Below are 22,608 nucleotides of genomic sequence, written 5' to 3'. Positions count from 1 at the left end.
TTATATATGTTCATTTTTTGTTCCAAAAATTTGAATCTATTTTAATTTCAAGAAATTTGCTCTTATTTCTATGGCCCAGAATTAAATTGATAACCTCTCCCAAATGACTAAAAAGAAGAAAGAAAACCTCTTCTATGCTTCAATTTTGAACTAAATTCATAACAATACAAAAAACATTTTATAAGAGGTTGGTTCCAAGAGGATCAAATGCTCTGTTTCTCATACTTGATGCAATATTGTACAATAATACCATGCTAATGAATTTGTTTTTCTCAGAATTTGATCTGGGTTATGAATGTTATCATGAAGCTCATTTCACTATGCATTTTTACACATATTTGTAACAACTGATTTGGGGGACATTGACTGGATTTCAATTCATCATGGGTCAGTAACACAGTAATTACATAGTAATTACCAAAGACTTAATGCTGAAATTGCCATAGTGGCAGCAACATAAGCATTGCTTGAGAAAAAAAGGGTAGACTGCTTTTTTGTAACATTTTATTCACAAAATAGTTATATTTTCAGATGTGATCAGTATATAAAAACAAGATGTTATGAGAAATATATTTCTACATTAATATGAAATACAGATGCACACATATGGTTTTTATCACATTTTAAATGGCATTCCAACTCTGGATTTAATTATGTCCTTACATTTAGGAAAAATATTTTTAAAGCAATATATGGAATTGTAGCAGCCTCTTCAATTAGATATAGGTTCAGACAGCTGTTTTAAGTACTTATCAAGAATGCTGAATTCTTGACCTCACGTGTTCCATCATATCTCCAAATTCAGTGTTGACTCCAGAATGGGGCAACTTGACACAGCCAATTCACCACGGCCAATTTGCTGTGGCCAACTAACCATGAGACAACTCACCATGGCCAACTCATCATGGGACAAGAGTTACACTAATATCAAAGAAATAGTGGAATAGAATCATTAAAGAATGGATGCCAAAGGACAGACAAAATGAAATGTGACAAAGACTAAAATATATTTATTTTATTTTATTGAATTGATTAATCATCCTGCAGCGAGTTGGCCATGGTGAGTTGTCCCATAGCAAGTTGGCTGTGGTGAATTGGCCAAAGCAAGTTGACTATGGCAAGGTGGCTATGGTGAGTTGGCTGATGTAAAATATATGTGAACAGGTAGGATAAGAGGGAGGTAATTAATTTTAGGGAGAGAATAATTCGGTTTAGAATGCCCAGCAACTTGGGTTTTTCATCACACCGCATATAGTAAATTAGGTGTAAAAGAACTTGGACTTCAGTAGATTATTACACCAGTTCTGTGTAATAATAATTCTATGATATCGTTGGTTTTCTGTATTATATTGGCTGTTCTTTGATACCATTTTTATCTTTTCTAAGGTCATTACTGTTGACTCTTGTATCAAGCAAACATCATACTTAACCATAATAAACAGGCTGATGCCTGACTCGAGAGTAGGATTCCTGACAGGCTGGCTGCCAGATTTGCCACCTGCATTTATATTGCACCTGCCACTACTACTGCATTTCACCTGTGACCAGCATCCTTGGTTTGCAGACAAGTTGAACAGAAGTTACTTTCTGCCCAGATAGCAGTTATACATTTGAATGGGAGCTGAATGGAGCCACTGTGTGCTACAGGGTTAGTTTATATGACATTAATATTGACAATTGCATTTTGGATCATTCAGCATTGTAGGAAGTTGTTGGCAAGCTTCACCCAGATCCAATCAATATAATTAGTTTTGCAGATAAGTGTGAAGCTTACAGTCACAGGAAGGGACAAGAGCCACACACTATAGTAGTGTCACAACTCTGATGACAATAGACTCAGCAGAGTCAAGTTTTGCCACTGCTGAGCCCCTGGCTCCTCAGCACTAGCCCAAACACACCAGCCATATGAGGACAACCTTGTTAACTAAGAATGCTGGCTCTTTCATGAACACTAAAAGCAGAATCATCTTGGTATATATAAAGATGAAACCTCATTATGATCAAGAGAAAAGAAGAAAGATAGGACGTGGATTTTATTTCCAATATAGTGGATGCTATTCAGCCATGAGTTTTATGTGGAATAAATCCTCCTTAATGTAATTGTTGTTAATCAGTAATAGTATCTAATAGTTTAGGTATTTATTCATTCCAATATACAGTATAATATTGTATCTGTACAATTGTATATACACACATATAAACAAATATGAAAACATTCTTGGTCAGGTTGCAACATATATATTTCTGAATATACATCACCCTACAGTGCAAGACTCAGAGCACATGGGATGCAAATGGAGCACTTTTCCATAACCCCTTAAACCAGAGGCATCTTTTACTAGGATCTTGCTCCAACTCTGGAAAAGCAGCCACGTTATCCCAGGAAAAAGACACTGCTGCTTTAAAAACTGCAATAGAAATTGTTTTCATGCCTCTGTATCTATGTGATGACTCGGGGCATGGCACAAAGGCAACACAGATAATCAGTAGGAGTCCTTTATTAGCTCCAACTTTGCCCCCAATATCCTGGTTACCTTCTGGCTGGAGAAAAACTCTCCCAACTCTCCTTTGGCTGCAGAGAATCAAGTCCAAAACATGGTCAATCAAGGCAAAATGAGGTAAATTGTCCACCAGGGCAAGAGCAAGAATTCCAGATGTGAAGGCACGGCACTAATTCAGCACGGTTGGGAAGATGCTAGGAACACAGATAAGCAAAGTCAACACAAGATAAACTCATGTTTGGTCCCAGCAGCTGCTACACTCAGCATGCATTTCTTTTAAACCTCTTCTCAGCTGTGGCTAATGAAGGAAATCGGGGCCCTTTCCTCCCCCTGTAAGCCATGCAACCCACTTTGCTCTCTTCTCCATTCCTACCTGCGTGCCCTAGGATGAAGAGAGGGTGGGCATAGGTCTTCCTCTGAACTCCCTCTCCCTTGCTCTACCTCTCCCCCGCTCTGCCCAGCCGGACTTTGCCCTTCCCCAGTTTTCTTCACAGCCAATGGAGATACATTCCCACCCCGTCAGCTATTTGTCTTCTTTCTCGGATTCAGACTCCGACAGGGGCATGAAAATTTATTTATTTAATGAATCTATATAGCTGCCCCTCTTGCAAATGTGAATCTGGATGGAGTCCAAAACTTCCTTTGGCCTTTGAATGATTACAGAACCACAATATTGATGTAAAGTTATAAAACTGAAATTATTACTAGAAGTAAGTAGAAGGCAACATCTTGTAGCATTATTCTGAATAATACAGATTCAGGCTGATGTGTTTTCATTGAGGAAAGGAGGGATAACAACCTGGCATTGACAGAAAATGAGAAACCTGTAACTGAATAATATCTGTTTGGAAGGAAATGTGCTTTAATTTCCTTTGTAAGGTTCAACCTGCAACTTTGCAGTTGCTAGGGATGGGTAAGGACGATATGACATCTGTACTATCTCATTGCTGGGTTCTGCTATCCAATTTGAACTCCTGGCTTCCTGCACACTAACTAGCAAAACAGGTGCCTTTGTTGTTCTGTGTGTCAGACCCATGCATTTTGAAACTCCCTTCCTTTTGATGGCAACAGACAGGCAAATTAACCACGACAGCTCCAAGCAGGCTTAACTGACAGGCTGAGAGCAGGTTCCTATGGACAATGAAACAGCAAGTAGATTCAGTAGGAGCTGCACTTCATGCTATCTGTGAGAGCATCATTTCCCTTTCTGTTACAAGGGCAATGCTATTGTCATAATCATTCAATGAAGCCCTCCTAGAAGCCGTATGAGAACAATATTAAATGAATTATATTACTAATGCACCAATACATCTTTCAACATAGGGATATGTTAAATCATGACAACTGGACCTAAGTTTATTAAAACTGAGATGTTTTGTTACTCATCCAAGGAACTTCTTCAGTCAAAATGAAAAAAAAAAATGGGTTAGGCAGAGAGTGTATTAGCTCTTGCCATACCGACTGCAGGGGTTTCTCCCCCAAATGAAATGAATATGTAAATAAAGACTCAAACATCCAGGCCAAAAGTAATAAAACACACCCCAATCTACATCTAAAAGGCCACTTACAACAGGGACTATAAATACCACACAGAGAACACCACACACTGCTAGAGAGAAGTTCCCTGAAGATGGGCTCCAGCAGGAGTCCCAAAGCTCAGAAGACAAAACATCTGGTCCTGGTGACTGACCTAGATTGAATCCTATGACACATACATATATTCGTATTCATTTGCAAAAGTAATAAACTTTAATAAACTTTGGTCCAGTTTCCATGGTTTAACCTTTTAAAAATAATTTTGGCCTGGATGATTGAGTTTTCATTTACCTATTCAGCATAGGGACTACAGGTGTCTTCTACAGTTACAAACAATGCTTGATTGATTATATGCTTTCCTCTGTGTCCATAGGGAGGAGTCAAAAAAAGAGGTAAGTTGGAGGTTATGACAGTAGGGTAAAATCCACCTCTTTTATATGCACATTGGCATTGCACACAGGTACAAAGTGAAAGCATTTCAATCTCACTGCTGGGATTGTCATGTTGACTGATTTGACTTTACCCCCGACAGATGCCGGTGGCTTTCTCTGAGTTATTTTCTTATACAACCATCAACACAGATTTGAAGAATGACCTCTGAGAATAAAATTGTTTAATTATTAGAGTAGTGCTAATCAGATGGATATTTTAGATTAAAATCACAAACAATTTTTTTTCTATGTCTTACATTATTCATGTTCTTTCTATTTATACATATTAATGCAAGAATAAGCTACCAGGAGCAAGAATACTTTTCCATTCTAATTTCTTTCTCTGCCAAATAGCTATAAAAATAACACCTTAAAGGGCTGTTTCCTCTGACTAATCTGAATTTGTAGTAAAAATTTTAATGCAGATGTCATTTCTGCTTGGGAATGAGGTTGTTAATACAAAATATCATAATATGTTTTAAGTAAGAATATTGTTAGAACCTCTAGCATTTGAAAACAAACACTTCTGTCATAATTTTATTAAAGATAAAGGCAAAACTTTACTGTCACTGAGTAAATATAACAGAGAGAACATGATATAATTCTAACTTAAACTGTAACTGTAACTACTTTCCAATTCAAAATTATTATAGAATCTGAAATGTAATTGTAAAAAAATCTTGAAGCAAATTCTGTTCCTGATAACTGTGTTTTATATACAATGTATACACAACTATATTGCATCACCCGTGGACTTTCTGGCTTGTCAGTCTAGTAGTCTGTAGTCTTGAATTTCCCAGAGTTCTCTAATTACTAACCAGGCCTGACCCTGCTTAGCTTCAAGAGCTCAGATACGTTCAGGCTTTACCTAACAGTAAAATGGATTAAATGAAAGTATACCAGGGTAGAGATTGTGAGAATAGTAGAGTGACATACTTATGATTTCATGTTCCAATAGGTTCTGCTTTGAAGTCAGTGCAGTCAGATTAATCAAAGCTTCATTATTTCAGGAGGAATATATGAAACAACTTTTTGGAAGTAGCTACAAATGGTCTCTTTGCAACTTCCAATCTAGTTTTTTTGAAAGCTCAAGATAACACACGACCTGATTATGCTTGCAGTTGATAGCACCGTGATTTTTTTTCACTGTCAATTCCTAAAGTATGTTTATTAAGACTTTGATATGCACGACTTATTAGTGTTTCAAATAAACACCAGTCTCAAAACCTGAAAATAAAAAAATAGCCAAAAATTCCAGTTCCACCTTTTCTGATGATGTCACCATCACCAATTTGTTGTTCAGAGTGGCCATTTAAAAAAAATGCACCCCCAGTAGTAAAAAGGTTTCATGGTTAGTTTGATTTCTGCAAACTAATCTTTATCATGGAAATAAGCCACAGTAATATCATATTTTAATAAGAATTAACCTATGTTTTTTTCTTATTGATTTTAGTGACAAAAACAATATCCATTATTGATTTTAAAAGCCTTCATTGTTACAGTAACAGAATATTAAAGCATTATATTTAACATCAAAAACATGCTTTCTGGGTATTTCTAAAGAAAAAAATCATTTATTTACTCAGCTTTTTATTTATTTTAAAAAATGATGTAACTATAAAGCATTCTCTTTTATTATCTCCCTTGTGGATTTTTACAAATGGCAAAATTTGTCCTGCCAACTCGGCTATTTCAAATAATATATGTGTGCTTTTAATGAAAATGCTACTTCAGTCATTTATACTGTAAGTAAATGGCACTGTAAAATATGGCACAAATGGGCAATTAAAATTAATCCTATGAGTTTTTCAGGGAAACTTTAAGATAATTTCTTCTTCTTGGTGATTATTTATTTTTCCTCTTTAATTTTTGCCTGCTAGTTCATTTATTAAGTGATTTTATATCTGGAGGGGGGTTTGTTCTATTTTCTGCCCTTTTGTTCTATTTCAAGAAGAAAGAAGCATCATTTAAGAAATCCTATCAATTATTTGCATATGAAATATATTTCATTTCACTTTTACAGAATATCTTTGCTTAATTCATTTTATTAATAAAAACACATTATTTTTATTAATCTTTAAATCAAATTCCTAAAATTTATACTTTTAACTCTTACTTAATATTTGGATAATTCTCATGATTGCAAATAAAATTTGCATCTAATGTAGAACTTGGCTGCCTTTGTTTTTTTCTAAAGTATTTCTTTCAGTTAATCTTAGAGTGAAGACACACCTTTAAACAAACAATTCTTCAGACTAATGTATCTCCATATAAAGCAAACATTCTTAGTTCTGTTTAATTTAGGTCTGTCACAGAACTGGGTTACAAGTTCCAGACAGTTCTACTAGTTGGCATTCATACTTTATAATACCATGTTATCTATGGTGACTGACCAAATTGTCATGTTTATATGTTTACCAACACATAAATCCTGTTATAAATCATTTAGTAAAGGTAAATGATTGAAAAGAAACCTCTGGTATCTAGTGATGAATGGACATAAGAATTAGACATATTTTTTTGCAAAATATTATATATTTTCTCCTTTCCACATGATTTTCTCATTTTTCTAAATGATTTTTCTATATAGTCACCACAATTACACACTTCACTCTTTTTTGTTCAATAGATCAATAGATGCACTGGGGGTTTTCTACTTGTCAACAGAGCTTTGTACAAACCATCCATTTTTTTAGGGAAAAGGTTTTAAAATTTCTGATCGCCACAGCAGTCTTCCTCATCCACTTTGGTATTAATCCACATGTGAGGTAAATTGAAGTAGTTGCTTTAAGAAGTTGCTTCAGATGGGTATATTCCAAAGGCTGTACCAAAGGCATGGTTCTATACTATTGCTCCAATTTTCTTTTTTGTTGGGGGAAAAATGAAAGAAGATTATCAGACAGGTAGAAAGAAGACAATGTCTGTCCCTATGATCTTGCAATTTACCAAACTAAGCAAAATATGCTTTGTGATTCTGAGACTGTAATCCACACGTGGATTGATAACATAAAGCGGCATCAAACATTCATATTAAGCTAACCTCTACAGCTGTGTGGCTGCAAAATACTATAAAGAGGCAACATTAAAGTCTGAATGGAAGGAGCATAAAGGGAGACAAGCACTAAGCAACCGGATGTTGCTTAACCCTTGCCCCTCAAAATTGTCTCCATATTGATTTTTCACTTGTACAGTTGCTCACAAATATCTATTTAAAATCAGATGGTGGCAATAAGATTCAGTGGAAACAACTTTGACTATGTGCACTGCTTAGAGTCATTATTGATTGGGGTAGCGTACAAGCCTGGTAAAACAAATTAGATAATCAATAGCTCTGAAAACATAAATTTATTATTCTTTTCTTTATCATGCCTGCCTTCAGAATAATTCTTCTGGCCTTACTACCCTAATGTTGGAATAATAGAATCAAAGTGATCTCCTATAATTCATATTTAAAAATAAATGTCATTTTTCCTATTGTGGAACTTTACATTTATTTGAATGGATGGGATAATTTCAATGTGAACCTCTCCATTCCTGGAACAGGATGTATGTTTTATCAAAACAAAGTCTAGAAGGTGTTGGGCTGCATATATTTATTTCTTTTTTTTTTTAAACATCCAGTACATATTACCTAGTGCTTTTACATTTTATGCTTCAGAACACAGTATGATTTATACCTCTTTGGCTTCAGAGTTCTTTGATCCTGTCCTCAATTTATATTTAGTGAGGTGATAAATCAACCTTGATTTCTCTCCAAAATTATACCTATTAAAACTTAAGGAAAGGACTCAACTGTTGTGAATGAAATCCCCTGCATTAATTAAATAAACTGGTTTTGAAGTACAGTTTGATCACATTGAAAAAGGTAATGTCAGATTGGTTATACAAAGAACAGAGACTCATATCAACCAAGTGGTCATTCAAAAATGGAAGACATTTCTTTCTCTTCTTTTGACAATGCCCTCTTTACCTGCTGAAGTCCTGAATGCTTCTAGAATTGCACATTTTGAGGTGCACATGGCCACTTGAACCATTGACCAATTACATTATTCATTGTCCATGACATCCAATACTACTTCATGCAGGCAAGGTTTAATTCATGAGTCTTTATCCCTGACACCCAGAAATAAGCTAACAGGGAAATGTCCAAATACTTGACGTGATAGACAGACAGACTGACTGACTGACAGATCAGTTAACTGAAAACTCGAAATCCTATCTTAAGAGATTATTAACAATTACAGAATACAGAAAAACAGAGAGAGATCAACCCCGAGGTTTCAACCTTATATCTCTTTCTTCTTTTTTTGTGGTAATGAACTTTTCACAGCTCTTTTCACAGAGAAAAAAATGTTTCTATATTACATTTATATAATGGGTGTGTCTGATCTGCAGCTCTTTTGCTTTCTCCCTTGCCATTTTGAGCTCCCAGATGCAATAACCATCACTGTAACTTGTACTTTTATTAATAATCATGCCTCCCTCCCTCTCAATAGACCTAAGGGAAATATTTAAGAAATGCTAGCTGAAAGGCCCTGAAGATTATGGGAAAACTATGTACCAATGTTTTTCTATAAACTAAAGCATCAGGGTTCTTAAGATCACCTGGGAAACTTATGTTTATTGACTAGTTATTTATTCATTTTAGATATATTTACACATTCACAACAGTGGTGGATTCATACTAAATCAATATATTGTATTAATACAAAAAGCTTGGAAAATATATTTATACTTGCTTTACACTGGCGTTTTTTTTAAATATTATATCTTTGTTTATGATTAAGCTGCCTAGTTGAAAAAAAAATGAGGAAGAACATGCAGGTCTTGTAATATGTTTACTGACTAGGTGTTTATTAATTCTAAGCATCTTCAAATATTTTTTTAAGACTATATATGTTCATACCATAGTAGTATTAGAGAGTAAAACCAATTAACTTTGTAAACTGCTTAGAATTTAAAAGGCTATTGTCCTTTGTAACCCTTCATGAAAGTGACTTATTTTATTTGAAATGTGACTTTCTTCTCTTCTGACTTGGAAGACATTGAAATTGGCATGGGAAAAGTGTATTGTGGGGTGCCTCAGAAAGTTTTATCAATAGTGCCACTTTTTCTAATTTTAGTTTTCCCGTTGTTGTTTTAATGTTTCTACATTTTGTTTCTATCCTTGGGTGGTAAGCCAAGATGGGTGGTCATATACATGTTTTAGATAAATAACTACAAGCAAGAAAGGTCAGTGTTGTGTCCCTGACTAGCTAAGTCTTCAACCTGGTCCAGACTGCCAGGAAAGTAGCAATTATTCCTGACACTAGCAAGAACCATAGTTTTCATATTGCATCCCTGTGTCTAAAGGAAGCTTTGGTATATAAGTCAGCTGTCCTCTGATTCTGCTAATTTATTCAAAGATAAAAATAAGAAAGTCACTCAGGCTGTTGTATGTTTAGGAAATAAAAAGCATCACTGTTACAATAGCACCAAAGGGTATTTGGTATCCATGTCTTTGGTAAGATATTGCCTCTGTATTGAAAGTTATTTCCTCCAAGTAAGTCCTTTTAAAAAATAACAGCCTTTTATTTCCTTATCTAAGTGACTGCCAACCATTATTCAATTAGCCCATAGTCCTTAAAATGTGGTGCAAATCCTTGGAGTCTGATGTAACTGGTATAAGATTTGTGTTGATCTGCCTTTGGGATCCTGTGTTCTGTTGCTGGGAATCCAGTAATCATTGTATTTATTTTTCACAAGCTCATCCATAGTCTCCATATAGATAAGAATACCATCAAAATAAGCCAGCACCCCCTTGTATGCAGCACCTCATTTATCAGTTGAATATGGCAGGGGCTCCTTGCAGACCAAACAGGAGAACATTAAATTGAAAACAACCCAAAGGGCAATTAAATGCAGTCTTCCATTCATCCCCTTCCTTAATTCAGACTCGATAGTATGCTTCTCTCAAATCAAGCTTAGTGAAAATCTTTCCCTTGGCAAAGTGAGCTAACATGTCATTGATTAAGGAGAGTGGGTAAACATTTTTTCACACAAATGCCATTAAGGTTCTGATAGTCCACGCATAAGCGAAGAGAGCCATCTCTTTTTTTCTCGGAACAACACTGGGGGCCTGGCAAGTTAGATGAAACCTCGCTCAAGGTTTTTATCAATAAAAGACTGCAATTCCTCCAACTCTCGCGATGTCATCAAATACAGTTTTGGCTTAGGGAGCTTCACTCCCGGAAGGATCTCTGTGCTGCAGTCTGTGGGGCGATGCAGGGGGCGCGCATCCGAAGCTTTCTCACTAAAAACCTTCCTGAGGTCCCAATATTCTTCAGGAATTTTCTCCTCCCCCACAATGCATTCACTAGCCACCGATGCCCACTCCTTGGGATTCTGGGGCCTTACTAGCGATGGCGCCTCCCCTTCTGGTGGTTGGTTAGTGCATATGCACAGCAGCCCTTTGCTCCAATTCACTTGGGGTTTCCATTTCCTAAGCCAAGTAATAAAGTAATCCAAGTAATAAAGGGGGTTCCATCCCAGGGGCCACAGTAAATCACAAAATCTCACAATGTCTTCTCATCAATATTTCCACTGGCTACAAAATGAGTAGGGCCACCTCTAGCTACTGATCCATCTTGTTATGGGAGTTTTTAATGTTCTTACCCTCAATCTCAGTTTCTCCATGACTTCTGAGCTAATTACACATCTAGTACACCCAGAATCCAGCAGGGCCAATATTCTTCTCCCAGAGCTGGAGATGTAGGTACCTTTAATTCCACTGGGATGGTCATGGGGCCCCTTTGTGGACTTACCAGAGGATCGTTGTCAGAGTTGGACTCGCCAGAAGAGGTCAGAGTTCCCAACTCCTCTCTTCCTGGAGGAGCAAACTCAATGACTTCCACAGCCTTCTGGGCTGTTTCACACAGGTTGGCTGGGAATTTCTCAACTTTTTTCCCTCCTCCTGGTGTTCCCTTTGTATCCAGTTTAACGTGGCAATCTGTAGGTCTCTAGGATCTCTTCTGGAGATACAGCTTTGATAAACGTCCTCATTCAGCCCATCTTTGAAAGCCTCTATCAGGGCCTCTTGGGACTACGCCCGCATGTGGCATACCAACTCTCTGAATTCCTGGGTGTATTCAGCTACGGACCTTCGCCCCTGATTTATGGTTTTCATCCTAATCCTAGACTTGCACTCAACAACGGGATCTTCAAACCATGTGCGCAAGGCTGCCATAAATAGGCCATAGTTCCTTAATTGAGGGGCATCATCATTGTGAAGAGTGATCATCCATTTGGCTGCAGTCCCTTCTAGGGCTTTGGTGACACATCTCACTTTGGCTGATTCTGAGGTGAAATCATCCCCATATTCCTCTATATGTTTCCAAACTTGAGCTAGGAAGAATCCCAATTCCTTGGGATCCCCTCCATACTTTACTTCCAGAGGAGGAACTTCTGGAATTTGGCACCTCTGTAGTGCTATCGCCCTCCCGGGGGGGCTTGGGCTACTGCAGACACTTGAGCTGGCACTCAGGCTCTTCAAATACTTTTGCCCCCCTCCTCTCTTCCCCAGGCTCTTTGCATGCCAGCAATGCATAACTTTCTCTAGCCCTCCGACCCTCCATGGCTTCATTCAACAGATGCAAAGCTTGGGTCAGCAGGAGATCTTCTTGGCTTTCCTCCTGCCACGCAGCTTCTCCACGCTGATGTCTGGCAGTTGTCACCCTTGAGGGGATCTCCTCTAGCATTTTCCATCTGATTCCAAATGGCCATTTGGGTCGGACCAATGGTTTCTCTTCAATCTGCAGCCCCACCAGCAACTCGGCCTCCTCTTGAGTGTCAAGAAGCAGTGAGGTGGTGGTTCCAGCAGCTCCCAGATCTTCTTGATCACTGGCTGAGTTAGACATTGTTTTCAGACCCCCTCGGAAGATAAAGAAGTAAATCTCCAGGTGGGCTGGTAAAAACAGAGATCTTGCATAATGTCGGGTGTGGCTCCATTCAAAATCCAAGAAAGAAAACCTTAGACTCAATTTTTATAGAGAAAAGGACTTTTACTGAATATGAAGTAGTAGCAACAGAAGAAATACAAGATCTGAGGCAAAAGGCATGGAAATTAAAAATAGAAAGGTATCCCAGGTCCCCACCCCCAACTATTCAAACTGGACATCCAATCTGAGGTGTGTATAATGTCATGTGGCTTACATCTTCAGGTGGCATCTACACATCTGGTATGCCAAGATCTTGGCCTAGAAAAGATAAGTGGCTGCATTTGCGCAGTAAGCAGAAAAGCATCCCAACATTTACAGTTCACACAACTTTAATCTCCAGCACCCTTCCCCCCATAAAACCCAATTATTGCTCCCCCTCCCCCCATTTCTATGGCAGCCAGAAAGAGTCAAGCAGAAGAAGAAATCTTGAAGGCTGACAAACTTAATAAAGAAGCCAGTTTCTGACATCTCCAATTGCTTGTTCTCAATCCTATGAGATTTTTCCACTACAAAACTAAATCAAGAATTTAGGATGATGGATTTTATTCTGGCAATGTATGAGAAGATGTATGACTTAGATGTATGATTTAGCTGATTGGCAGGTACATTAATTAATTTTTCTTTCCTTCAATTTTGCTTATCTTTGGTAACTTTGACATCTGTCTACTGTTTAATTATTTTGAGATTATTCCACTATAAACAATATACTTGTAAGCCTTTCAGTGGATTCATTTTGAATTTATTTTCAGATAGATAATAAATGCATCTGGTCAATAAATGCTTGCTTCTTAACTATTTTGTAATATACGGTTTCTTCTAATAGAAACACATTAACAGAACCCAAAGTTATTAATAAAATGTAGTAATACATCTTGCATTGGGGTTTGCATTAAGTGATCTCCGCCTGTTCATAGAAGTGTTAAGTTCAGCAGGTCAGCACACAAAGTCAGCACACCCAGTTACAAACCATTTCCTTGAAAGACAAACATTCTATAGTTATTAGCCTACCATTAAGAAAATTATGCAAGGTGACCATTTCCACATTCTTCTCTAAAAGTGGTCTGAAGAATGCTGCTTCTTTCTTCTCGCCAAAAAAACTGAATAAGTGCAGCAATTTAAAGACAACTATGTGTATAAGTAGGTGAGATTGTGTAATTTGTACTCTGACACACATCATTTCTTTTTACCTCTCTCTGTTTCTCTCTCTTCTTGAGATGCCATGTTCTCCATAGCCATACATTTTCAGCAAATTTCTATTAAGAAGAGGAAGAACAGGACGGGACGGGTGAAAGTATACTATTAAATGTTATTTATTACTTCATTGTTATTATTATAAATGATTTGTATGGCCATTCAATTCATAAAAATCAACTATGGAGGTTTAATGAAGAATTTTAAAGAAAACATATATATACAGTATAGATATAGATATAGATGTATAGATATATAGATATAGATATATATAGATATCTATAGATATCTATAGATATAGATATATGTATGGTATTCAGCTTTGTTCGGGTATTTTCCTACGTCATTATAGTTGTGCTTTTAAAGTTGTAGTGACGTTTCGGCAGAATCTCATCTGCCATCATCAGGCTTCTGTACTGTGTTTGTCTGTGTACAATACAGAAGCCTGATGATGGCAGATGAGTTTCTGCTGAAACGTCACTACAACTTTCAAAGCACAACTATAATGACGTGGGAAAATACCCGAACAAAGCTAAATACCATACATATAGATACTTGCGAAACCTTTAAAAAAAATTATCTATATCTATATCTGTGTGTGTGTGTGTGTGTGTGTTTTCTTAAGTTTTCCCAGGTACTTACATGTATGGTATTCAGCTTTGTTCGGGTATTTTCCCACGTCATTATAGTTGTGCTTTGAAAGTTGTAGCAACGTTTCAGCAGAATCTCATCTGCCATCATCAGGCTTCTGTATTGTGTTTGTTGAACACAATACAGAAGCCTGATGATGGCAGATGAGATTCTGCTGAAACGTTGCTACAACTTTAAAAGCACAACTATAATGACGTGGGAAAATACCCGAACAAAGCTGAATACTACATATATATGTGTATATATATGTATACACAAATACATATATATATGTATATATAAAAGAACCACAACAGCCCATTGCTTGCTGGAAAATTCGGGGGCTTTAAAGTCAACACATCTTAAAGTGTCAAGTAGCCAGATTTCCCATTATATAGGAGCCTCAAAACACTTGCTTAATTTTAGAAAATAAACCAAGAACTAGATTATATGCTATGTAAATAAGTCCCAGAGACATGGCTAAATTATTGTGTCACAGATAACACCATAAGGTATTTTCAGATATACTAAAATTAGTTATGTTGAATAAGTTTGCAATCTATGTATAAAAGATGAGCTAATAATAACACTGGATATTATTTATTTTGTAGTAAATGTATTAATTTTAATTGTGCTGCAAGCTGATATTACGAGGCAAATTCTCAGAGTCAAATGTTAGCATATGAACAATTTGTCCAAATCAAAGACCTAGTATCAAGCACAATAGATACTTAGGGAGATAGGATGCTATAGGAAGATAAGAAATTAGGTGGGAAATGTCTCCTTCCGCTTCCATTTTTAAAATCATACAGTCAATATTCTGAGTCAGTAACCAGGACACAGGTTTAGTCTTCCGAACATTCAGACTTGTACTGGAGCCAATTCTCAAAGAACTTTTCTCTCACCACATTCTGATGAGAAAGAAGTTCCCTCGGAATGGGCTCCAGCACAACTCCGAATGCTTGGACAACTAAAACTCTGGTCCTGGTGACTGACCCAGATTGGATCCTGCAACATTATCCTGGGACACATATATTTGCCTTCATTCGTGAGCCAATATTCTTTTCTTCAGTGGATACTATTTAACCATTTGCTAAATCATCTATAAAAATCTGAGTTTAATATATCACCTATATTGTTAATTTTGGTTTGATTTGCAGGACTATTTCCTTTTTTGAAAGATACAAGAGTTTTACTCTTACTTTTACATCAGCATTTTATATATAAGTATAAAAACCTAAAGACCAAAGGGTAGATTAACTCCTAAAGAAATTGTAATATATGCTAAGTAAGAATGGAAATTAAATACCTCTTAACTACTTTTCCCCCCGTATAATAGAGTGATGCTTGAATGCTGATCTGAGAAATGCTACGGTATTTCACCATAAGAGCAACTGTGAGTTGTCTGAGCAAATGGAGGGGAAATTAATACCGTAGCTTCAGTCATTGGATATGATTGACAGTATATGATATGAAATAATAGTCTTTCAAAGGGCTTGTATTTTAGATCCTCAAAGAAATTGCTAAGTTACTGCATTTCAGGTCAAGATCTTCAAGTAGCACAATTATCAAGAAGTGCAAAAATTGTTTCCAAGGTTTTAAAAAATGTGCTAATTTAAATAAGAAATTGTTTGCCATTTTTATTTTCTGGGGATCTCATATAATGGATTTTATTTTAAAAAGTGTTCTAAGTTTAATGATGGCCAATTTTGGCATGCCTCTCCCTCATTTCAAAAACAGCCACATTTTAAAGAAATGCTCATTTGAATTTTTTCTTTTTAAGTTTTATATTGAATTATTTTGAATTTGAGTATGCTACATCAGTCAGTAAGTGGAAAAATATGTTGTGACATGAAAAACAGTTCAGCACTCCTAATTTGAAAGTTAGTTCTGCTAAATTAGTTGGATTTCATTCAAAACAAATTATTTAAGAGCAATCAGTTTTCTGTTTGTTAAAAAAATGTACTACAAGCTGGTGCTTTCTTCATATTTGTCATATTTGATTTTTTTTTGTCTTGTTTAGTATTTTTAAAAGACTATAAAATATCTCTTTATTGAGGAACATCAAATCATTTGATTTGCTAAACCTCTGTGGTACTACATACAGTTCGTGTTACTTTATGCAAAGTTTTGTTTTTTGTATTATTTAGAATATGTTTTCCTGGATCAAAATTGTAAAATGAGTTTTATCTGTGAAGTAGAGGCATTTTTAACACCCGTGTTTGATTAAATACAAAGTACGTATTTACAGTAAAGCACAACAGTAAGATCCATTTATAAGCTGCACTTAGTAATCCACTTAACCAGGTTGTCCACCAAACCAACTCAGCATAGTTGAACTTGGCTAGTACTTGGATATTAACTCATCAGAAATTCCTAAGCTGTAGGATTTGTTGCTAAGAAGGCTACAAAGACATATCCCTAAAGTTATTAGGGATCAAGTTTGACTCAAGAGGCTATTTCCTTTAAAAAAAAAAAACATCCAACACAACCACCTTTGCAAATTTCAGGTAGGTTTTCATGCACATTCTTTTGGAGAACCTAAGTCGGCCTTTATATGTTACATGCCCAAGACTGTTGACTCTCTCATTTGATGTTTGTCTTCCATACATAATTCATATACAAGGTGTTTTCTTTTTCCCCCTTTTATAGAAATTATTGAGCCTACCACTACTAGTCGTGTCTCAAGCTCAGGTCAGTATCCTAGTACATCCCACCCCCAAAGTATGCTTTGGCACCATTTTCCCCCTTTTTGAGGAATGATAGTATATATGCTGTCATATCAATCTACATCCCCTTGATGCTGAACAGTATTATTTCTGATACTGCTGAGCTGTTCCTTTTCTGCTTGTGTAGTCATAGTTTGTGTTGCTCTTTGGGCAAATGCTAGCCTGCCTTCATAGATACTTTTTTGTTAAAGTGCTTCTCTTTTTCTGTGTGTCCTAAAGATCACCTAGCAGATGCATAGTATTGGCACCATTGTGAAGCATCTTCGCTTTTCTATTCCCTTTGTGATATTATCTGTGTTAAATTGATTATTGGCTGTTCTGCTATAAGCAAGGTATTTTTATGGGCTTTTGCTTTGTTTCTGTCCTTTCAGCTCTTTTTTGTGAATATTATGTGCAATATTGATTTCTAAATGTTGAATGTATCCATGGTTTAATACTATATTAATGATAAGAGGGATGTTTGGCAGAGATAACTATAGAAACCTGAAGTGGGGAAAACATTACAAATTCAAGTAATTGGGACTGATTTACAAACCAAACCTGAAAAATACAAAATGTCTGTACTTTGGTTTTGACTTGATAGGAAGTTAGAATAATTCATTGATATATGCATCTTGTTTCTACTTTTCATTACAGCCATATAAATTATAAAATTAGGGAGAACAGATAATATGGGAAGCACCATAGTGTAGCAGTCAAGGTACTGGATTCAGATGAGGAAAGCTTTCTAGTCAGTGTGAAAGTCACTGAGTATCAGGGCCAGGTACTTGCTCTTAGTATAAACTATATCATGTGCTCCTTATTGTGGAAATAAAATTAGATGAGACACACAAACACACTCCTCATTTTAAATCCCCTTGAGCTCTCAGGGGACAGAACAGAATATAAATGTCATAAATGTGCCTGCATTGTTTTATTAAATATTAGAGGAATGTCATGTTTCCTCATGTGGGCAAATTCAGAATTGTGAAATCAGGTCCCACATAATATATTTCATTTTAGTAATACTAGTAATGGCTGAAAGTCTGCTGCAGGCTGAGTGTCCTATTGTTGGCAGCCACAGAGCTGAGGATAATTACTAATTCAAGAATTTTGTCTATTGATGTTGGTCCCTTTTTAGTAATGTATCATTTGAACTGTGAAGACAGAGGTTCCTGCTGCTTTTATTTTATTTTTTATTTTTTTTGAATGATACAGCTGTGTAGTGACAAAATCTTGATATGTAGGAAACACACTACAGGTAGTGCTCAAGTTACAACTACAATTGAACCCAAAATTTCTGTGGCTTAAGTGATTTAGTTGTTAAGTAGATTTTGCCTCATTTTACAGTCTTTCTTGCCACAGTTGTTAAGAAAATCACTGCACAGTTGTTAAGTTAGGAACATGGTTAATTGAATCTGGCTTCCCCACTGACTTTGCTTGTCAAAAAGTCGCAAAAGGTGATCACATGACCCCAAGACACTGCAATTATCATAAATGAGACTCAGTTGTCAAGCATTTCAATGTAATCACATGACCATGAAGATGCTAAGTGTGAAAAATGGTTATAAGTCACTTTTTCAAGTCCTGTTGTAACTTCAAACAGTCACTAAACAAACTGTTGTAAGTCAAGGACTACCTGTACAGTAGTGACTAGAATTTGTCTTTTTTTAAAGATTTTTTTTATCTGCCTTTTTTTTTCATCCACAAATCGAAGTGGTGAACATACATAATATTCTTTCTTCCTCCTATTCTCCCCACAACAACAACCCTGTGAAGTAAGTTGGATTCAGGCAAAGTGACTAGACCAAAGTCACCCTGATGTTTTCTCAGGCTGAGGTGGGTCTCAAACTCATAGTCTCCTGGCTTCTAGGCCAGCACCTTCATCACTACACCAAACTGATGTAGGCTCTTTTTTTGTTCTTAGTACCATGAATAAAGAGAAAAAGGAAAAACTCACCAGAAGAAATTTCACTAAGGGGGAAACCAGTTCTAGCAATAGGATTTAGAGAAGTATATTTATTTGTAGTGTACCATCCTGATCTCTCCAGAGGAAATACAAGATGCAAATAAGATTTAAAATATTTCACTATTATTTATTAATTAGATTTATATTACACCATTATTTTGTAACAGCTGAAGATGATGTGCATAATGCTCATTCCTCCTGTTTTCTTCACATAACCCTGAAGTGAGTTGGTAAATGACCCAAAATCACCTAGATGATGTCCATACCTAAAAGAGGACTAGAACTCCCAATTTCCCATCTTTTTTCTCTAATATCTGAACTGCTACAGTGAAGCAGTTGTGGTCTGTTGTATTGGAATGTAGGAAACAGCCTAAGTTATGAACTTGCATTGGGTCAAGAAAATAATATTTGAATCTTATTTGCATAGAAATAGTTGATGTAGTATTTACTAGGATGTACAGCAACAGCTTGTAGTGACTTTAAATTGTATGATTCATTCACTTAAAAAAAAAATAGGAGTGCGATTAATCAAGATTTGGCCAAGAAGAATGCAGTTTGGATGTTTAATGATCCTGTCATGGAGAATAAGTAATGAATGATGAGGAAGAACAAATTAGAAAATTATATAAGATGGGGAAATTTTTATTTTGATTTATTTATTCTTTTTCTTAAAATAATTCTGATCCTGATTTTCATTTTCTGTTGCTAACATTGATATCATCATTTCTTTTTGATACTAGTTTATCACACTTTCTCCAACAGCCTCTTGGCAGTAAACATATCTTGCTTGAAGCAGACTATTAAATCTCAGTCAACATCAGAAATACTTTGAGGTAAATTTCTTTAACATATCCTGAAAAAACAAAAATAAATTCTTGACAATTTGACAGGCAGGTGTTTCTGATGAACACTGCTGCAGCTGATGACAATTCAGAAATATTGGCACATTTGGACATACGCTAAACCAACTTTACCTAATGAGGTTTTATCATAAATTTTAAGTGTTTAGTAAAATTGACTCATGAGCAAGAACCTGGGGAATGAAATGAGAAATGTGGGAAAATATGAATGCTTCCTCTTCAGTTAAGATGGCTTTCGTCAAATAGAATTATAGGGAAACTGATAGGGTAGGAATGAAAAAAGAGATGGAGAAAAAGTCAGGTTGTTGTATAAGAGACTAGCTCGATACCTGTGCTTTGCTATGAAACTATGTGATTGGGCTTAGTTTTTCCGGAGGAAAATAAGGGGGGAGGAAATGGTGCCTCTGCCTCCCAGAATCCATCAGTATTCATCTGGCTAGTGTCCTGTCAGTGTGTGAGAGAGTTGAGGGCTCTTTGGAAACTGAAAAAGTATTTGCTGTGTGAGCAAGAAGGAGACATCAAGGAGCCTAGGCGTGGCTTAGCTCAACTGTTCTGTACTAAAATTGCTTGCTGCTGTGAAACTAAAACTGAAACTCCTCTCTTCTACTTGTGTTTTGCACTTGGAACAGATTTCTTTTCAGGTGGGGAGGGGAGTAGAACTCCTTAGCATCAGAGCATGTTAATAATAATATAGGAACTACTAAAGCTCTGATGGTCATTTCAAAAAATCCTTTCTTAATGAGCACCTAGAAGCCAAGAGGAACATATTTGCCAAATTTCAAGTTTGTAGACTTTACAGTTCTGGAGATTTTGTGATGTGAGTGGTATTTCACTTTTATAGAGAGAGAGATTGATCACAAGGAATTTGCATATTTGGAGAACAGATTGTAACTGATAAAAAATATTGGAGATCCTGGTTTAGTGGTAGAATCTGTGTTTTGCATGGGGAAAAATAATCTATAGTTTGCTCAAGCCTGGACCTCACTCTATCCTCGGCCCAATGCATGTTCAAGTAAAATGAAGGCATTTTTCTAAAAGAGAATTTATGAACTAGATGAGAACCACCATTACTGCTTCAATTGCGAGTGTGCTGAAGAATCAGCATTATTCTTCTCAGTTTTTCTGCCATCAGCTGTTTTTCATGCTGTGTTAAACCTTTTAAACTCTGCTGCCTTGAACATTTTGCAATAACGTGTGGCCATCTCACAGGATCCTCAAAGAGCACCAATCAACTTAGCTTCTTCTCTAATCCAGGATAAATAAAGGTATTGGGAATTAACTTTCAAAAAAATTAACTGCTTAAAGGTATTTCTAGTATCAGTAGCTCAGCCTTCTCTCATATTAGCAACTTTGCAGAGATTGGAGGCTTAATGGGATACTTTCATTTCATGTTTCATTTAAGGCTGAACTGCTTATCATAATACAAAACTTGTAGGCAAGAATAACTATATATTTCCGCCTGTGTACATGAAATTATAATATATTCTACTACCATTTATTAAAATTCTGCCTGTTTATAAAAGGAATATCTGCTGAACAAATAACTTAAGGCCTATTTGTGGTTTAGTTGATAATAGTTACATATTAAAATTCCAATGAGAAATATAGTCATCTCACAAGACCCTCAAATAGCACCGATGTATAATAATGTTATGTTATTGAAAAATACTGAATTTATTTTATTCAGACTTGTCAAGCAAGACAACTTGTGAAATTCTAAGCAACTGTTGAAAGTGAGATTCTTACATGCATATTATGTATATAACAAACTTCTTCCAAGCAATTAATGAACATGTTAGAGAACTGCAGCCTATTCTAGTCCACTTAATACCTCTACTCAGTTTGATTAGTAACTATTGATGACCAATCCCTGAATATGTGTTAAAGACAACGGTGCTTTGTTGTAGCTATCAGATGTGGGCAGGGAACACCCAGATGGATGGAACACTAATTTGAAGCAAAAACAATTTTCAGTATTTCTTTGCTGCCACCAACTGATTATCCATGATGCATGTTGTAAAATATGTTGTAGAAATTTTAAAATGATCCCTGGAGGTTCCACTAATGTAGGAGAAAATTCACCTTGCTAAATTATATACGTCACACATTGTCTTGGACTTTATCTATGATATACAGCTGTGGATGCCTTATAAACACAACTGCCAAATCCCGAAAAAGAATAAATTGGCCAAGCTTCATTACATTGGCAAAATAATTATTTCTGTCAGAGTGTATTCAAATCATTAGCATTTAGCACAACTACATTTATATTTATGGCATTTCTGTCCAGTGTGAAATCATTTGCGGAAAAAAAAGAAAAACTATGTTTCAGATAAAGAATTGTAGCTATTTCAGAATGTTTGTATGTATAGTACTTCTTATTTTAACAGATAAAATATAGTAATTCACTCTCTACCAAGGGTTTTAGGAAAACAAAGGAAGTTACTATTGAAACTCAAAATTCTTGGATGTGCAAGTTCCTACTCTTTATATTTTACAAGTGTTTCTACTGGTTGAAACTACTGATGACTTATGTAAGAGGTCAGAAGGTAAGCTAAACTGTTTAGTAAGTGGACAGGGGAAAACCAGGGAATACCAAGCATACAAGTTAAAGCAAATATTTTGAAAACAACTTAAAAGAAGTAAATGGCAAATTACTTCAAGACAGAACTCACCAGCCATTAAGCTAATCTTGAACAAGACTTTCCTTTACTCTCTAGATTTAAAAGAGAATCAGTATGGAAAAATATATTAGTAGCTACATTCAAAACAGATCATATTTTTCTTTTAGTGAACTATATGAAGT

General features: G+C 35.9%; 1 protein-coding gene across 2 annotated transcripts in view; it reads left to right on the top strand.

Moving 5' to 3' along the window:
- The window catches only part of NEGR1 (neuronal growth regulator 1), a 543,684-nt gene that overhangs the window by 466,927 nt on the left and 54,149 nt on the right, over positions 1 to 22,608 (top strand). Inside the window, exon 7 of one of the 2 annotated variants that reach the window (XM_026679345.2) lies at positions 16,918 to 16,959. The exons of the other annotated variant lie outside the window; for it this stretch is intronic. Within the exon in view, the coding sequence (XP_026535130.1) occupies positions 16,918 to 16,959 (42 nt within the window). The remainder of the gene's footprint in view (positions 1 to 16,917; positions 16,960 to 22,608) is intronic. 2 annotated transcript variants of the gene reach the window in all.

This window comes from Notechis scutatus, chromosome 3 (assembly GCF_049901735.1).
Source record: "Notechis scutatus isolate UNSWTSFEM ecotype Mainland chromosome 3, rNotScu1.2, whole genome shotgun sequence".
Lineage (NCBI taxonomy): Eukaryota > Metazoa > Chordata > Lepidosauria > Squamata > Elapidae > Notechis > Notechis scutatus.
Note: the sequence above shows the minus strand (reverse complement) of the source record. Positions and strands in the feature narration are given on the sequence as shown.